Source organism: Onthophagus taurus, chromosome 3 (genome assembly GCF_036711975.1).
Source record: "Onthophagus taurus isolate NC chromosome 3, IU_Otau_3.0, whole genome shotgun sequence".
Taxonomy (NCBI): domain Eukaryota; kingdom Metazoa; phylum Arthropoda; class Insecta; order Coleoptera; family Scarabaeidae; genus Onthophagus; species Onthophagus taurus.
In genome coordinates this window covers 26493567-26514474 of record NC_091968.1, presented here as the reverse complement: position 1 = coordinate 26514474, position 20908 = coordinate 26493567, and the positions used below count along the sequence as shown (strand labels likewise).

At 32.2% G+C, this 20908-nt stretch overlaps 1 protein-coding gene across 1 annotated transcript; it reads right to left on the bottom strand.

Annotated features, from left to right (window-relative positions):
* Window positions 1-10264: 10264 nt before the first annotated feature.
* LOC111414472 (D-beta-hydroxybutyrate dehydrogenase, mitochondrial) lies at window positions 10265-19103 on the bottom strand. Its single transcript, XM_023045831.2, has 3 exons — window positions 18651-19103; window positions 10779-11498; window positions 10265-10709 (listed from the first exon to the last, which is right to left on the bottom strand). Exons 1-3 carry the CDS (start codon window positions 18954-18956, stop codon window positions 10554-10556), a joined length of 1182 nt encoding a protein of 393 aa, XP_022901599.1. The 5' UTR covers window positions 18957-19103; the 3' UTR covers window positions 10265-10553.
* Between the last annotated feature and the right edge of the window lie 1805 nt (window positions 19104-20908).

The following is a 20908-nucleotide window of genomic DNA, read 5'->3' as shown; positions in this document are numbered from 1 at the left end:
CAACAAGTTGGCAGGCATTAGAATAATATATAGAGTTTGGAACAGTAATAACTCATGCTGCCAACAAGTTGGTAGTCTTCAAAATGATATATAAAGTTTGGAGATGTAATAGCTCATGCTGCCAACAAGTTGGCAGGCTTCAAAATGATATATAGAGTTTGGATCAGTAATAGCTCATGCTGCCAACAAGTTGGCAGACTTCAAGATGATATCTAGAGTTTGGGGATGTAATAGGTCATCCTGCCAATAAGTTGGCAGACTTCAAAATGATATCTAGAGTTCGGAGATATAATAGCTCATGCTGCCAACAAGTTGGCAGATTTCTAGATGATATATAGAGTTTGGAGATATAATAGCTCATGCTGCCAACAAGTTGGCAGATTTGAAGATGATGTAGAGTTTGGAGATAGTATAACTTAAAAATATTTTGTCATACTTAAAGTCCGTTCTAACAAAGTCCATTATATCGAGATTTCATGGACCACCTACATCAGCTATGATTAAAACGAAATAGCACGTGATCAGAATTTTACCGCGGAACCGTGCCCCTCGACCGAAACGAAATCGTACAGGTTTGTTTGCGGATTACATCCGGGTTAGTAGTTGTTGGTTTATTTAACCGTGTGGGATTCGCAATTTACTGTTGTAACTTTTTTTGTTAAATTCTGCACGTTCGATTTTTTTTTTTAATTTAATAAACAAACTCCACATTCAATCCAACTCTATAAACGAAAAAGTTATTTTCCGATTAAATTGTTTTCGTTTAATTTGGTCATTGAAAATAATAATAAACATAAAAACGTAGTATTTTTTTTTTGTAACACGCGCTTTTCTCTCCTGTTTACTAGAAATTGCGGATTTCCACGAAATATGGGTCACGGTGTAGAGAAGGGGTCGTACGCGTGTCAGGGCTGCGAAAATTGCTCCTTCAACACACAGCAAATTGACGTAAAACGAAAAGTTTGATATACTAGATGAAAAAAAATCACTTTATCTCGGAAAATTTTTTATATAAAATACATCATCATCTCGTTATTTTCTTTTGCAACTTCAAAGTTTAAATTAGTTTTAAATTGACCCCCAGACAAATTTCAACACCCACCCTAAAACCCAACAAAAAAAATCGAGATTAAAAAGAAGATCTATTGCGACAATTTTTTTATCTCATTCCCGTAAACAACCCCATAACACAAAGAAGACGAAGACCCCTATTTTAAACTCAAACTACTGTCTTGACATGTTTGGGACCGCAGAACGAGGGCGGAATGCGGCATCCCTGCATTGTGTGGGTGTTACTGACGTCATCGATCGACCCGACTTCAGCTTGCTTCAGCACCCCCACCAACATCCAACCAACCACCATCAACCCCGTTCGTCCAAAGCTACCTGTGGAATACGTACTCTCCATCAGGCTGTTGCTGCTGGGGAAACTCCGTGAATATAGGTGGTGGGTGGCGAAAAATCCCTGGGAACCATCCCCCCGAAACACGAAACTTCCCTTACAAGACCTCTCCCTTCCCTCTTTGTTTCCCTACCTTGTCGCTCGTTATACGGATAGAACGTGTACTGAGCAAGAATCGCGAAACAATAATCTACATTATTACAGGGTTAATTTATTTAATATACTTCTTTAAAATCGAATCAAAAATTAATAAAAATCGACTTACCCCGGTTTTCTTAAATCATCAAGTATTTAAAGTTAGGTTAGGTTTTCTTCATTAACAAATTCGAGGAGGAACATTTCTTCACCACTCCTAAAATCACAATAAATAATTAGTTTGTGTGTTTAAAAACGTATTTTGACGATTTGATTTGATTCAATTATATATTTGCAAAAATTCATTATTTTAGAAAAAAAATGGAAGCAAAGATAACTGTCAAAAATGCTAATTAATATAGGTTAATATAGTTTGCCACTAGATGGAGTGAGTACATTACAATACATAAATTAATCTTGCATCGCGACCTCTAAGATCGAGAATCTGATACAATTAACAGCATGGCAATGGCATAAAAGATGCTCAACCGTCTCTTCATCCTACAGACATAATCGGCATCCAACATCGTCCCAACAAATTGAAGGGTCTTTAATCGGCAGTGCTCAGTAAAGACACCCATTAGAACTTTAATGCCTAAAATATTCTCGTGTTTGATAGTGACGATGTTATAAACAACGTAGCATGTGGGTGATTATACAGAAACTATCATTTTTCACATGGTAATTTGAAAATAGTTTTTGTGTTCCAAATTTTGTTTTTTAATACACAAACACGAACTTTTGTTCAAAATGAACCTTGCAAAGTTCAAGATCAAACAGTTCAATTATTGTCTAGCCAGAATTGACTTGTTTTTGTAAAAACGATATGCAGAGGAATGACGAGATAAGCAGAGGAATAGCTAAAATCTCAAAATCAGACTCCGACTGGAAACTTTATAAAGGAAAATTAGCGGAGTTCAAAAAAAGCGTTCGTCACAGAAAACGAGAAACGTGGAGGAAATTTTGTGAGGAAGTTTCCTCATGCAGCGAAGTTTCTCGGTTAAATCGGGTTCTGGCTTCAGACCCTGAACGACGAATTGGCTTACTAAAAAAGGCTGACGGTTCTTATACCGACAACCTTTTGGAGAGTCTTCATTTATTAATGGAGGTGCATTTTTCAGGTTCCGGAAGTTCCGTACAAGTACAACAGGACACCAACCATGAACCTACTGCAGATGATTGGATTTCAGCCGAAGAGATCTGCAGGGAGGATAAAATACGGTGGGCCATCAACAGTTTCTCGCCGTTCAAGACACCAGGACCAGATGGTATTATACCAGCCCTTTTACAATGGGGTCTGGAGGATTTAGTACCTCACCTGGTAGAAATCTTCCAAGCATGCCTGGCGCTGCGCTATATACCCAGTCGATGGCGTGAGGTCACAGTGAACTTCATACCAAAACCGGGTAAGCTTGATTATTTCACACCGAAATCGTTTAGACCAATCAGTCTCTCCTCCTTTCTTTTGAAAACTCTGGAGAGACTGTGTGATCGCTATATTAGAGATTTCTGTCTTCCAACTAAACCAGTAAATCCTAATCAACACGCTTACACTCAGGGCAAGTCCACACTAACGGCTCTTCACTCAGTGACCAGCTTTGTTGGTGGGGCGCTGGACCTAAAGGAGTCCGCCCTGGGGGTTTTCGTAGATATAGAGGGAGCTTTTGATAAAACAACTTTCTCTGGTATTAACGATGCCTTGTTAGAGCATAATGTTCCACCGACTCTTTGTGGTTGGATTGAGAACACTCTTAAACATAGGATAGTTAAGCTTAGGGCTGGCGATGTCAGTCTTCAAGGAGGAGTTACTCGAGGCTGTCCACAAGGGGGTGTACTATCCCCGCTTTTGTGGAACCTCACCCTGGATAGCCTCTTGAACCGCCTCGCCGAAGCCAACTTTATCACAGTTGGTTACGCAGATGATTTAACCATTCTCGTCAAAGGCAAGTATATAAACGTGCTGTTTGACAGGATGCAAGTAGCTCTCAAACTGATAGAGACTTGGTGTGACGAACAAAGACTCTCTGTGAATCCTAAGAAGACAGAGTTGATTCTTTTCACACGGATGAGGAAGGTTGGCAATCCCAGAATGCCATCCCTTGCTGATACTCCATTGGTATTGTCAAAAGAAGTTAAATATCTGGGCATCACACTTGACAATAAAATGACATGGAGAGCCCACCTAGATAATAGAGTAAAAAAAGCGTACGTTGCATTCGGTCAATGCCGGAGGGCTATAGGTAAGACATGGGGTTTGTCACCCAGAAATGCCCTCTGGATTTACACGGCTGTAATCCGACCTATGCTTACTTATGGTGCAGTAGTATGGTGGTCAAAGACCCTACAGTCTACATCCACTACCGCACTTAATAAAGTACAGAGACTTGCGTGTTTGTATGTTACAGGTGCGCTGCGGACTACCCCCACTGCAGCCATGGAAAACATGTTAAACCTAACGCCACTTCATTTGTTCATCCAAGAGGTGGCATTGGTGACCATGACTCGACTGCGAGCAGCAGGAATTCTAATGGGTGAGAGAAATAGTAAAAATGCCAATCTCTGGAATGAAATGGTGGATTACTCACCAATTCTGGAGTGTGTAACGGACTTTACACCCCTACAACACATTTTTACGAAGAAATATCTCACCCACCCAAGCTCCACAGAAGTAGAGGTAAAAAACAGCCTTAAAATCTACACTGATGGTTCAAAGAGACGGGAAGGAGCTGGAGCCGGAGTCTTCTCGTACGATCTCCGACTCCACGTATCTGAACCTTTAGGTATAAGTACCACCGTCATACAGGCGGAGTTAATCGCCATACAACTTGCCGCTGACGTTATTGTCAGATCCAACTTGGTAGGTAAGACTTTTACAATTTATACTGACAGTAGACAAGCTATTTTAGCCCTGAGTAGAATAACAATTACCTCAGGACTTGTTATTGGTTGTCATCTGACATTGGAGAAGGCCGCAGTGCATAACTGTGTCATACTTCAATGGATAAAAGGACACTCGACTTGTTCAGGTAACAAGCACGCTGATAGGCTTGCCAAAAGGGCTGCCAAGCGAGCGCCATGTTCGCCTGAACCGATAATCGCTCCGTCCTTATCAACTCAGATTGAGATAATTAAAGATTTTACCCACAAAAAGTTCATGAACTGGTGGGATAGGGTTAAGGGTTGCCATCTGTCTAAGGAAGTATTACAGTATCCTTCAGCAGAGGCAGCCTTGTCTTTCGTAAGGCTTGGTAGAAACGCTCTACGAACTGTAACGGGACTCGTCACGGGTCACTGTAAGGTAAACAAGCATCTTTATAACCGTAAGCTTGCTATTAGTCCTCTCTGTCGCCTCTGTAAAGAGAGCGAGGAGACGGTCCGACACATCTTGTGTGAATGCCCCACTCTGCAAGACCTCAGAATGAGAGACTTCGGAGAGGAATGGCCGACCACAGATGGCATCAGGAACACACCTCTGAGCTGTATCCTAGCCTTCGGAAATTCCTTAGGCTGGTTGATGTAGCCGGAGACAGTGTAGGAGGATGTACAAGGGGCCCGTTGGGGCCTAGGTGCTGTGTGCGTAGCATACCCTCCGCTTTCCTACATACACATACAAGCAGAGGAATGATTTTTTTATTTGATACGGCAAAATAATACAATATTAGGCATAATATGCATGTTAAAACCAAAACAGTGAATAGGGAAAACTAAAATACAAACTTGCTTAAAACAAAAGAATATTCAATGCAATAACGAAAAAACATCTTCGTCAGAATAAACATCTTCAAACTGTAGCTTATTTTGAACTTTTATGGAACCGCTGATATATCTGCTTAAAGGAGTGTCCTCATCATCACTAAACGTGTCACTAAAGATAGTTCATCATTAAGCCCAATTTTGTTGAATTTAAGGGAACCAATGAAGTATTTTTTATTGCCGTTTATGAAAGTGCTAAGTTCATAAAAGTTTAATCTGATGCTACTTTCATAATCTTCTTTTTTTATTTGGTGTACTTTCATTGTTCCTCTAAAAGTTTGTAGCAAAACATTCTTAAGTTTTTGGGACATTTCATTAATTTTGTCTGCATCAATCTGATAGTAAGTAATGTTCTGAACGTTTTGGCACAGGTTATTCAACATAGCTTTTATTTCGACCATATCTGCTCCTTGACCAACCAATCTATCTGACGTCCTTTTAGTACCAGCTTCTAAATAGTTCCAAGTAAAATTTTTTACTTTTGAGTGCAATTTTGGCAACTCGATTGCTAGGAAATAAAACATGGTTTTATTACGGTATTGAGTCGACGGTGAGTCACTAATAAAGTGAAGCGTATCAACGGGTAAGAGTTTGTTATGCACTTTATTATTGGGTCTAAATGCGCCCAAATTGTTGCTGTACCTCATCTTGTTTGGTATATACAACAACAGTATGTAGAGATATCTGGTTTCTTGATCCTCCGAAGTGGAATGCCCAAAATGTTGTAGTTATCACTAAAATCCATGTGAATAACCGCCTCGGTAATTCGAAGATTCTCTTTAAGTTCTTTGAGTTGTTTGTACTGATGTAAGGATCTGCCTTTGTACTTCAGAAATTGTATAATACTTTGTTTAAAATCAGCTATAATATCAGAAACCTGGCATTCAACTTTCTTCTTTGATGTCTTTCTAACCTGCTTTTCTTTTTGTGATGTCTTGTCAACATACGTGCATTTTTCTGCCATCCATTTGAAGTAGTAACTGCGTTCCCTAGGGTTGTATTCACGGAATGATATTTGCATAGAAATACATTTATCGCATCTCTAGAACTGGTCATTCCTCTGTGCCTGTCATCAGTCCTCTGGATCTCAGTAATCCAGAGGAATGGTGCCAGAGGAATGACGACTTCTTCGTTTATTAGTTTTTAGTTTAGGAAATTGAATAACCTACAAATTGGTCCACGGAAAGGAAACTCATTATTTCGTATTTAAATGAGGGAATGGATGCAACAAAAATATAAATAAATTAAATACACTTACCAGAGGAATGATCAATCTGTGTGTGACATTAACAATTTGGGAACAAAACGTTAAAAAGAAGACGTATTGTTTTAGTTCGACAACATTTGCTTACTGACACTGCAAGAACTAGGTTAGGAAAAGCATATCTGGTTGCGTGCGAAGACATATCGCCATCTACCATCATATTATTTACGTACTTCTTGCGAGCCAGAGGAATGACCGCTAAAGGTGGTAACATAGTTTCTATCATCTTTTTGAGGGGAGTTTTAAATTGGAACATGTTTTTAGACTAGCTTTACTGAAAGTTCGGGTTTGCTTAATCAAAATGTAAAATTACAAATGAAGAAAGTTAATAGATTTTTGTCTAATATGTACATAATGTTAGACGTCTCCAGTTATAACATGCCAGAGGAATGATATTTTGACATGATTTTTTACTATAATTTAATAATAATAATAAGTATGATTTCATTAACTCTTTAAGAACTCAATATAGCTGGTCTATACTTTTCTAGAAACAATACGATATTTGTAGAAAGTAATTTTTTAGTCGAAATTGTTACCGGTGACAGCAAATATGATAGTTTCTATAGAAATACCGATGTATCATTCCAGCAAAACTGGTCCACAGTAGGCGAAGTCTATTAGCACTTTCGTGCTAGTTCAGCAATATGAGTGCTTATAGTACCTTTGTATAGTGTCATGTGGGAGCAGTTTTGGGCATATGATGGCTAAATGCAAATGCAAAGGAGATAGGTCAAGCAAAACATCCATTGCTAGAGTTGGCGTTGTGCTTATCGCACCAGAGATTGCTAATCGAGCTACTCGTTGAATTCGTGAAAGTTTACTGATAACTTGGACTTCAATCATAGGATTAACTATAGTCACATAAAGTCTTTGCGAGACAAATCCACAAGAATAATCTAGCTTTGTATAAAACTCCTTGCTTGAAAAAAAAATTAATCATGAATCTTACTCTATTTTTCTTTTAATATATCACCCCTATTGATTTAAATCCAAAATAGTTCAAATTGACAGGATAAAAAGTGAGGTTATAATTTCTTTACTTACAAATTTGAGAATAATTTCACCAAGAACTTAAAATCACTTTAAACGAATAGTATGTTTGTCCAAAAACGTATTTTGACGATTTGTTTTGATGCAAAAACACTTTTTAATTGTAAAAATTCACTATTTTAGGAAGAAATGTAAGCGAAGATAATCGACAAGATGTAAACTGTCAAAGATGATATTTAATGTAGGTTAATATGGTTGCCACTAGATGGAGTGAGTAACAAAGACATAAAAAATTAATTAATTATTAATTTTGATTCTAAATGAAACTCATAAATGAAAACTGTAGACTCTAAAAAAATCGACTTACTGTGTTTTTCTTTTAATAAATCACCCCTATTTATTTAAATCCGCAAATAGTTATAATTGATGGGATAAAAAGTGAGGTTATATTTTCTTGACTTATAAATTTGAGGAGAATAATTTCTACCAAGAACTTAAATCATTTTCAATAAACAATATGTGTCCAAAAATGTACTTTGATGAGTTGATTTGATTCAATAACACGTTTTTAATTGTAAAATTTCACTATTTTAGAAAGAATTACAAGCGAAGATTGTAAACTGTCAAAAATATTATTAATTTAGCTTGATATGGTTGCCGATAGATGGGGTGAGCAACAAAGATATAAAAAATTAAGAAAAACAAGTTAATTATTAATCTTGTTTCCAAACACAACTCATAAATAGACACTTAATACTTAGAAAAAATCGACTTACTGCGTTTTCGTTTTAATAAATTAAAATTAAAGAATAAAAAGTTAGGTTATATTTTCTTTACTTACACATTTGAGCATAATTTCTACCAAGAACTTAAAATCGGTTTAAATATATAGTATGTGCGTCCAAAAATGTATTTTTATGGGTTGATTTGATTCAGTAATACTTTTTCTTATTAAAAATTCACTATATTAGGAAGAAATACGAACGGTGATTTTAAACTGTCAAAGATACTATTTAATATAGGTGGTTGCCGCTAGATGGGGTGAGTAATGTGTCATAAAGAAGAAATTTATAAAATTAAAAAAAATTATTTATCAATTTGATGCTATACAATATCTAACGCTTAATAATAATTAAAACTAGAACTAACACTAGACCTAGAATTAGAATCATTTGGGTTTAGCCGCACGTCTTTAAAGACGGCTAAACCCGAATGATTCTAGTTCCAGGTATAGTGTTAGTTCTAGTTTTACACTTGCACTGTCACTAGAACTAACATTAGAACTAGACCTAGAATCATTTGGGTTTAGCCGCACGTCTTTAAAGATATACTATATAGTGACAGTGTTAGTTCTATATAATAACAGTTTTAGTATAAAATTAGATCTAACACTAGACCTAAAACTAGAAACATTTTAGTTCTAGTGACAGTGCAAGTGTAAAAGTAGAACTAACACTATACCTAGAACTAGAATCATTCGGGTTTAGCCGTCTTTAAAGACGTGCGGCTAAACCCAAATGATTCTAGTTCTAGGTATAGTGTGAGTTGTACAGGGTGGTTCAAATTCGATGTCCGAATAGGCTATCTCGGAAACTATAAGAGTTACAAAAAAAGTAGCTTACATGTCATGATCTCGTTTTTCGAGATACTGCTAATGCCAAAAACCTCAAAGTGCTATCATCTTTTGTTTTTCCCCTAGAGACCAAAATTGAAAATATCGTAAAATCAGCAAGGGCAATTATCTTGGTTATTATTATAGGTGGAGTATTATAACTAAGACATTATATGGACACTTTTTTACAGAGAATTTGATGACGTAGTCAAAAAAAATTTTTCCTTGTTAGATTTTGAGATCTAGAAATTAAATTTACAGTTTCCTGTAAATTACAGTACTATAACTAAAAATTATTCTACTAAAAATTTATATAAAATTTACTTTATTTTCTAATATGTAACATTCTAACATGTTAAACTTTTCCAAATTTTCATAATTCATGTTAAAAAACAGGATTTTTAATTTGACACTTCAGAAAATTTTTGAATACAAACAAATGTTGCTAAATAAAGTAAAATACTTTTATCTTTCTGTGCTTTTATTAAAATGGATGTAATGTTATAAATTGTTATAATGTTATAATAATAATGTAATAATGTTATAAATGTTGCTATGTTTATTTGAATAAAAAAAAATTATATGAGCGCCATCTATTTATAGTATATTAAGGCATTTAATAATAATATTAAATATTAATAAAAAATGTGAAATAATGTAATCTATTCCAACTTTTGTGTAAAACAAATATAAATTAAATAGTTCAACAAATGTATTTGTTTAAAATATCAGAAATATGTTTTTTTAAATTTTTAGTTGTAATTTACAGGAAACTGTAAATTTAATTTCTTTGACTACACCAAATAAAAATTTATTTTAAAAAATAAACGAATTTAATAAGTATAATATTATATATAATATCTCAAAAACTAAAACCGACAATTTTTTTTCTGGCTATGTCATCAAATTCTCTATAAAAAAGTGTCCATAGGAAAACTAGAATTTTGGTAACTCACGATAAGATGGTGATTTTATTTCAAGGTCACAAAACGTTCTTTCTGTGCCCAGACGTGGTATCAGGATTACTGGATTACTTAATAAGGATTATTAGATGGAGACTCGATTTCGTATTAAACTTTTTCATCTAAAATTAAAAACAAACTCGATTATTTTAGAATTTTATTATAGATTTTGAAATCTACAATAAACATATTTTTTCAAATTTTATTACAGCACCCAAATCCACATTTCAAAATACACCTACAGACTCAAACAAAATTGATCATCTAATTCACATTTATTTATTTTTTCTTATTTTTTTTTTTTTCATTTTCAGTCCAATTCTTTTTCAGACTCCTACTTGAAATGTTATTTTTTCTAATATTTATCATCTAAAAAATGAATTGATTTTACTTTAAACAAATATTCGAGAATATTTCGATTTATAAATTAATTTAAGAATAGAAAACGTCATAAACCGGCCGTGGAAGATGATCGGAGATAAAAGCTTGTAGTTTTTCTTTTTTGGTAACCGGAGTGTATTTCTCTAGTGGAAATGTTCGGGTGATCGAATCCGACAATGCTTTTAAAACCGCTGCTAAATCTCCGTCCTAAAAACAGTTTTATTATAATTTGTAATTTAAAATAACCCAAAAAAGAAATTAGGAGTATTTTTTTACCTGTACTTTACAATATTTTTCCAAGCTCCTAACAGCAGTTTCAAAATATTGCTCGCCATATTCTTTTCTAGCCTCTCTCCCCAATCTCGCCCACATTTCTTTCGCCTCCTCTAAAAGATCTTCTTCCGTCAACCAAGAAGCACAAGCTGTAAACTCTCCAGGTGCAACAACAACAACATCAACCCCTCTAGATCTCATTTCTTGCCTCAAACACATCGCTTGTGCTTCAACAGCGGCGAATAAAGCACAATGAAGTCCACGAACCGGCGAAGTAATCCTACATAACCCAGAAGATAAAAACACCAATCTCCCTTTAGCTCTTCGTAGAAGCGGAGCCATCACTTGGGTGACTCTTGTAGCCCCGACCAAATTAACTTCGGTTGCTTTTTTCACCGCATCATAAGGTATCCATTCGATTTCACCCATTGCAAAATAATTGGCGGCGTGGATGACGGCCCAAAGTCCGGGGGCGTCATCTGGAAGATGTTCAACAATGTACAAAGAAGCTGCGAGAATTTGGGTTTCAGAGGAAACGTCGAGTTGCAAGACGTGAAGTCGTCCGCTCGATTCTTCTTTAAGATCGTCGGCGTATTGGTTATCTTCGACGTTTTGAAACCCGGCGAAAACCGTAAATCCTAATTCATCTAGATATCTAGCCAGAGCGTAACCCATCCTTGAATCACATCCTGTTATTAAAACTGCTTTGCCCACCACGGAGATCTAAAATAATAATCTTCATTAATAAAAAAAATGTTTAAAAATAGATTTTTCAAACAATGCTTGTTTACGTTTTGGCTACGGCACAGACAAATAAAAATAGTTACACCCGGTCATTAACTCCTTTTGTTTTGAACACCATTTCCTGGTCCAAACTTTCAATTTTCTACGGACGATAAATAATACAACATTTAAAGCTGGCATTGTTGTTAGCCAATTTATGAACTTTAAAATGTGTTTCAAAAAAGATTTATTAATTAAACCCGATTAAAATATAGATGATTCGTAGCCAAAAAGACTTGGTAACTAATTATTTTACTGAAATCCAAGGCGAAATTATGCGGTTCTCAATCCGACTTTGGCAAGAAGTATTACATTTAAGCTGCGTGTATTTTTGGTGTAGGTAGAGTTAAAATCTGGCAAACGAAATGGAACGGCGTATGCGAATGTGCGATATTCAAAACGTTTCTATCAACGAGACCCAAAAAGAATTATTGTGGACCGCACAATGTTACAAAAACATATAAAAACCATTTTGCGTTTTTGATAAATACGCTTTGTGAGATGCCAAATGAATTTTATATGTAACAATAGCCATTTTATGCATGGTTAGATTTTTTTTGGAACTGGTTTTTGTTGACTGCGATAAAGTTATTTTGGAGAAATGAATTTAAAATATATCTATGTGCAAGTAAACATCCTAAATATAACATTGTTATTATTCGATTTAATAGATCATTTTAATAGTTAAACGTCAACTGTCATTTTTGACATATCAAATGTCATTTTTGATAGGTTTAATCTTAACGTGTAAGCATCGTTAATTTGGAATTACTCGTTAACTGTTATTATTTGATGCAATAAATAATATTGGTAATTAAACGTCAACTGTCATTTTTGACATTCCAAATGTCAATTTTGGCAATTGGACTTAATCTTAATGCGCAAATACCATAAACTTAACATTACCCGTTAGCTGTTATTATTTGATCAAATAAATAATTTTAATATTTAAAAGTCAACTGTCATTTTTGACAGGCCAAATGTCATTTTGATAGTTAGGCATAATCTTAACGTGTAAACATCATTAATTTGACATTACACGGTAACTATTATTATTAGTTGCAATAAACAATATTGATATTTAAACGTCAACTATCATTTTGACAAGTTAACTGTCATTTTTGATAAGTGAAATGTCATTTTTGATAGTTAGGCATAATCTTAACGTGTAAACATCATTAACTTGATGGTGACTGATGTAATTAATAATATTGATATTTAAACGTCAACTGTCATATTTGACAAGTCAACTGTCATTTTTGACAGGCCAAATGTCATTTTTGATAGATATAATCCTAACGTGTAAACATCATTAACTTAACATTACATGGTAACTAATGCAATTAATAATATTAATATTTAAACGTCAACTGTCATATTTGACAAGTCAACTGTCATTTTTGATAAGTGAAATGTCATTTTTGATAATTAGGCATAATCTTAACGTATAAGCATAGTTAATTTGACATTATTCGTTAACTATTATTATATGATGCAATAAATAATATTGATAAATAAACGTCAACTATCATTTTTGACAGGCCAAATGTCATTTTCGGTAATTGGATATAATCTTAATGTTGCAAACATAATAAACCTAACATTACCCGTTAGCTATTATTATTTGATCAAATAAAAAATTTTAATATTTAAACGTCAACTGTCATTTTTGATAAGTCAAATGTCATTAATGACAAGTAAAATGTCATTTTTGATAGGCATAATCTAAACATGTGAACATCATTAAATTGACATTATACGATAAGTATTATTATTAGTTGCAATAAATAATATTGATATTTAAACGTCAACTGTCATTTTTGACAGGCCAAATGTCATTTTTGATAGATATAATCCTAACGTGTAAACATCATTAACTTAACATTACATGGTAACTAATGCAATTAATAATATTAATATTTAAACGTCAACTGTCATATTTGACAAGTCAACTGTCATTTTTGATAAGTGAAATGTCATTTTTGATAAGTGAAATGTCATTTTTGATAGTTAGGCATAATCTTAACGTATAAGCATCGTTAATTTGACATTATTCGTTAGCTATTATTATTTGATGCAATTAATAATATTGATAATTAAACGTCAACTATCATTTTTGACAGGCCAAATGTCATTTTCGGTAATTGGATATAATCTGAATGTGCAAACATCATAAACTTAACATTACCCGTTAGCTATTATTATTATTTGATCAAATAAAAAATTTTAATATTTAAACGTCAACTGTCATTTTTGATAAGTCAAATGTCATTAATGACAAGTCAAATGTCATTTTTGATAGGCATAATCTTAACATGTGAACATCATTAAATTAACATTATACGATAAGTATTATTATTAGTTGCAATAAATAATATTGATATTTAAACGTCAACTGTCATTTTTGACAGGCCAAATGTCATTTTTGATAGTTAAACATAATCCTAACGTGTAAACATCATTAACTTGACATTATATGGTAACTGATATAATTAATAATATTGATATTTAAACGTCAACTGTCATATTTGACAAGTCAACTGTCATTTTTGATAAGTGAAATGTCATTTTTGATAGTTAGGCATAATCTTAACGTATAAGCATCGTTAATTTGACATTATTCGTTAACTATTATTATATGATGCAATAAATAATATTGATAATTAAACGTCAACTATCATTTTTGACAGGCCAAATGTCATTTTCGGTAATTGGATATAATCTTAATGTTGCAAACATAATAAACCTAACATTACCCGTTAGCTATTATTATTTGATCAAATAAAAAATTTTAATATTTAAACGTCAACTGTCATTAATGACAAGTAAAATGTCATTTTTGATAGTTAGGCATAATCTTAACATGTGAACATCATTAACTTGACATTATACGATAACTATTATTATTAGTTGCAATAAATAATATTGATATTTAAACGTCAACTGTCATTTTTGACAGGCCAAATGTCATTTTTGATAGTTAAACATAATCCTAACGTGTAAACATCATTAACTTGACATTATACGGTAACTGATGTAATTAATAATATTGATATTTAAACGTCAACTGTCATATTTGACAAGTCAACTGTCATTTTTGACAAGTCAACTGTCATTTTTGATAAGTGAAATGTCATTTTTGATAGTTAGGCATAATCTTAACGTATAAGCATTGTTAATTTTTTTTCGTTAATTATTATTATTTGATGCAATAAATACTATTGATAATTAAACGTCAACTATCACTTTTGACAGGCCAAATGTCATTTTTGGTAATTGGATATAATCTTAATGTGCAAACATTATAAACTTAACATTACCCGTTAGCTATTATTATTTGATCAAATAAATAATTTTAATATTTAAACGTCAACTGTCATTTTTGATAAGTCAAATGTCATTAATGACAAGTAAAATGTCATTTTTGATAGTTAGACATAATCTTAACATGTGAACATCATTAAATTGACATTATACGATAAGTATTATTATTAGTTGCAATAAATAATATTGATATTTAAACGTCAACTGTCATTTTTGACAGGTCAAATGTCATTTTTGATAGTTAGACATAATCTTACCGTGTAAACATCATTAACTTGACATTATATGGTAACTGATATAATTAATAACATTGATATTTAAACGCTAACTGTCATATTTGATAAGTCAACTGTCATTTTTGACAGGCCAAATGTCATTTTTGATAAATATAATCCTAACGTGTAAACATCATTAACTCGACATTACATGGTAACTGATGCAATTAATAATATTGATATTTAAACGTCAACTGTCATATTTGACAAGTCAACTGTGATTTTTGATAAGTGAAATGTTATTTTTGATAGTTAGGCATAATCTTAACGTGTTAACATCATTAACTTGACATTACACGATAACTATTATTATTAGTTGCAAAAAATAATATTGATAATTAAACGTCAACTGTCATTTTTGACAGGCCAAATGTCATTTTCGGTAATTGGACATAATCTTGATGTGTAAACATCATTAACTTGACATTACACGACAACTATCATTATTTCTTGCAATAAATAATTTTGAAATTTAAACGTCAACTGTCATTTTTGATATTCCAAATGTCACTTTCGGCAATTGGACATAATCTTGATGTGTAAACATCATTAACTTGACATTACACGATATCTGTCATTATTTGTTGCAATAAATAATATTGAAATTTAAACGTCAATTGTCATTTTTGACACTCCAAATGTCATTTTCGGCAATTAGACATAATCTTGATGCGTAAACATCAATAATTTGACATTATTACACGGTAACTATTATCGTTTGATGCAATAAATAATATTGACATTTAAACGTCAACTGTCATTTTTGATAAGTCAACTGTCATTTTTGATAAGTCAAATGTCATTTTTGATAATTAAGCATAATCTTAACGTGGAAACATCATTAATTTGACATTAAACGATAACTATCATTATTTGTTGCAAGAAATAATATTGAAATTTAAACGTCAAATGTCATTTTTGACATTCCAAATGTCATTTTCGGCAATTGGACATAATCTTGCTGTGTAAACATCATTAGCTTGACATTCTACGATAACCATTATTATTTGATGCAATAAATAATATTGACATTTAAACGTCAACTGTCATTTTTGACCGAGCAAATGTCATTTTCGATATTTAGACGTAATGTTATCGTGTAAACATTTTTCAAATCGTAAAGAAAATTAAAAATGCCTTAAAATGAATCTAAACGAACAATTTTAACCCAAATAAAAACAAGATGGCGGTTATATCATTGTCGATTTTAAGCTAACTTTTTTTTGTTTTTATCGCAAATAGGGCGTGTTTGGTATCAAATTAAAGGGTTTTTACCTTAGAATACGAATTTAATATTATCATAATTAAAAATGCAAAATTTTATTTTATAATTTTTTCTCAAAAATTTTATATTGCTCGAATCGTAAAGAGGATTAAAAATGCTTTAAAATGACTCTAAACTCGAGGGGGTTATCTTTAAAAACGATCGAGATACAATAATTTTATCAAAAAAAAAAAAAACAAGATGGCGGTTATATCATTGTTGATTTTAACCTAACTTTTTTTTACTTTATCGCAAATAGGTCATGTTTGGTATCAAATTAAAAGGTTTTTAACATAGAATACGAATTTAATATTATCATAATTAAAAATGCAAAGTCTTATTTTATAATTTTTTCTCAAAATCTTTATATTGCTCGAATCGTAAATAGGATTAAAAATGCTTTAAAATGACTCTAAACTCGATGGGGTTATCTTTAAAAGCGATCGAGATACAAAGAATTTTATCAAAAAAAAAACAAGATGGCGGTTATATCATTGTTGATTTTAACCTAACTTTTTTTTACTTTATCGCAAATAGGTCGTGTTTGGTATCAAATTAAAAGGTTTTTAACATAGAATACGAATTTAATATTATCATAATTAAAAATGCAAAGTCTTATTTTATAATTTTTTCTCAAAATCTTTATATTGCTCGAATCGTAAAGAGGATTAAAAATGCTTTAAAATGACTCTAAACTCGATGGGGTTATCTTTAAAAGCGATCGAGATACAAAGAATTTTATCAAAAAAAAAACAAGATGGCGGTTATATCATTGTTGATTTTAACCTAACTTTTTTTTTACTTTATCGCAAATAGCTCGTTTTTGGTATCAAATTAAAAGGTTTTTAACATAGAATACGAATTTAATATTATCATAATTAAAAATGCAAAGTCTTATTTTATAATTTTTTCTCAAAATCTTTATATTGCTCGAATCGTAAAGAGGATTAAAAATGCTTTAAAATGACTCTAAACTTGATAGGGTTATCTTTAAAAACGATCGAGATACAAAGAATTTTAACAATATAAAAAAAACAAGATGGTGGTTATATCATTGTTGATTTTAACCTAACTTTTTTTTGTTTTTATCGCAAGTAGGGCGTGTTTGGTATCAAATTAAAGGGTTTTTAACATAGAATACGAATTTAATATTATCATCATTAAAAATGCAAAGTTTTATTTTATAATTTTTTCTCAAAATCATTATATTGCTCGAATCGTAAAGAGGATTAAAAATACTTTAAAATGACTCTAAACTCGAGAGGGTTATCTTTAAAAGCGATCGAGATACAAAGAATTTTAACAAAATAAAAAAAACAAGATGGCGGTTATATCATTGTTGATTTTAACCTAACTTTTTTTTAATTTATCGCAAATAGGTCGTGTTTGGTATCAAATTAAAGGGTTTTTAACTTAGAATACTAATTTAATATTATCATCATTAAAAATCAAAGTTTTATTTTATAACTTTTTCTCAAAATCTTTATATTGCTCGAATCGTAAAGAGGATTAAAAATGCTTTAAAATGACTCTAAACTCGATAGGGTTATCTTTAAAAACGATCGAGATACAAAGAAATATATTAAAACAAAAAAAAACAAAATGGCGGTTATATCATTGTTGATTTTAATCTAACTTTTTTTGTGTTTGTTGCAAATAGGGCGTGTTTGGTATCAAATTAAAGGGTTTTTCATTTAGAATCCGAATTTAATATTATCATCATTAAAAATTTTATTTAATATTTATTTTTATCTTTAAAAACGATATTTAAATTTGAATTAAAAAAATTGATTGAGAATTCAATCAAATTACAATAACATTTTAGTTTTTATAAATACTTTTTGAAACGGATTAAAACTATGCGGATTTTAACAATAAAATTTTTATAGAGCAAAATAAATTTGTGTTGGAACGGATTCTGTTGAGTGTGCTCTTTTATTTCAAAGCGAATGGAAAAAAAATTTTAAACAATGTGTATCGAGATTTTATAGTCATTTTTTGTTTGGCGAAAATATGCAGTTTTGTAGAGTTTACAGTTTCGGTGGTATGTAGGTAGGTCGAGACTGGGAAATGATACCGAAATAACCACCGATCTCTGTGAAAATTTGCAGCGACCGGCGCTGTTTAAATATAGACCGAAAACGCTTTTTTTTTAACGATTCCATATCAATTTCACACAAAAAAGTTTAATCCACACGCATAAAAAGTAGTAGTACATTTTTTTCTTACCTTTATATTATGGTAAAAAAGTATCAACGCTATCGTTATAATCGCAAATAAGATAAACAATGTTAGGGCTGATACTTGAGAAATATCCAGAAAATTAAAAACGGTACTCAAAATAAAAGCGGCCGCCTGACAATAAACGATCGGCATAAAACATCGATCCACCACATCCCATGGTAATTCTTGTTGCGGGGGAGTTGGTATTTGACCAATACCAAGACTCGATCTTCGTCTTAGCGATGCCGATTTAATTATTGGACCGGCTGGAAGTGTTTTCAACGAGGGTCTTCGTTTAAACGGTCCACTCATTGCACCTTGATAAAAAGAAAACCTTTTTTTCTTTAGGTTTAGATCTCTTTCACTACTTTTTTATTCTTTGGGCTTTTTTTTGGGTAAAACGATTTCGCACCGGCGGTCGGTGTGAGATTGAAACGGTCCCAACAGCAGAACACACTGTAAAGCCGGCTGCACGAGCTATTTTCGATCGCTAGGAAGTGGTCCCGATTTACGTTTGATAAATTTAAGGAGTTGCCTGGAGAAATAGTACGCGAATAGTTGATTACAACTAGGTATTTAGGTGTTAAAAAAAATTTAGAGCGGTCTACACTCAATTTTCTTTTTGTCAGAAATTTTCTCCTGATTTATCTCCTCTTTGATTTTTAATTACACCAAATTATCCTAGCGTGACGCCGGGAATGTTATAAATAACAAGAAAAAATGTTTTTGCACGCAGTTATATGGTCGATTTTTACCGAACCGATAACCCAAATTAAAACGTTATTAAAACAAAGGGGGTCTCCTTTGTTCTTTTTGGTAAAACAACAAATATTTTTAATATAATTAATATAATTTCGATTTTTCATCAACATTGTAAAAGTTATTTCAATTTTAATAAATAAATCTCTTTTTAATCAAAAAAAAACATTATGTTGTTTTCTGACGACCTTAGCCTGTGTTCGATGCTCGAGAATACTAAATATAACCCTATCAAGTGTAACATTTATTTCTGAAACGAGACGGCGTATTTTAGCTTCACCCGTTTAGTAATAGAATTGTTAGATAACCAACAAAAAAACGCAATTTCAACGAGAGCCAATAAATGTGTTGTTTTTGAAATTCTTCCCAAAACAAAACGTTCGTTATTAGTTAGTTCTACTTTTAGTTCAATAAAAATATGCAACAATCTAGCACTTAATAACAACTAAAACTAGAACTATTACTATGTAGAACTAACACTATACCCAGAACTAGAATCATTTGGGCTTAGCCGTAAGTCTCTTAAGATAGTTAAACCCGAATGATTCTAGTTCTACTACATAATCTAATATATGCAGTTTTCTAATACGTTAGAAAATATTAACCTGATGATACTTCCACAAAAACGAAACGTCGGAGAAAATTTGCAAGAAAAAGTTGCCTTAAGAATGGTTTTTCAGATTCACGAAAAAACGAAAAATAAAGAATTTATAGGCAAAAAACGAAAGTCATTTTTTTGGTTTTTCGGCCATATTTTAAAAACTATTCCGGCTAGATCCAAAAACATAGTTGAAAGCTCTAAGATACTCAACTTTGCCCCTATTTAACTATTTCTGTATCTCTTATGGTTTCCGAGATTCCAATGGTGGAGGTCGAATTTGAACTACCCTGTATAGAACTAACGCTATACCTGGAACTAAAATCATTTGGGTTTAGCCGCACGTCTCTAAAGACGGCTAAACCCGAATGATTCTAGTTCTAGGTGTAGTGTTAGTTCTATATAGTTTTACACTTGCACTGTCACTATTACACCTAGAACTAGAAACGAGAAAATTTTTTTAAACCTTAATGTTTTCGAACGTATCCTAATTCAACTTAAACCTTTTTAAAGTCTTTTCCTGCAGAAATTTTTATTATTAACTCAACAATTTTTATATGATAATGAAAACATCTTTTTTGTAATTCGCGACGGTAATGAAAGCTATTACAGTACTCAAACGGGTGCTGTAATGACACTCTTTACAGCATCCGATGCTGTAATGAGATTTTAGTGACATTTTATGGAATCAGTTCAAGTTGGTGACATTGGGTCATTAATTTTTCTAGTTGTCAATGTGACAGTGTTTGTCTATGGATGTTTAAACGCGTTCTTAACATCGAATACAAGGTCCACAATGATGAGGACATTGAACATTGAGCAATTTCTCTTATTTTGGGAGGTGTACATGAAACATTTTTATCAGGTGAATACGTTTTGCGTTTTGACAGTTTCTATTTGTCATTCA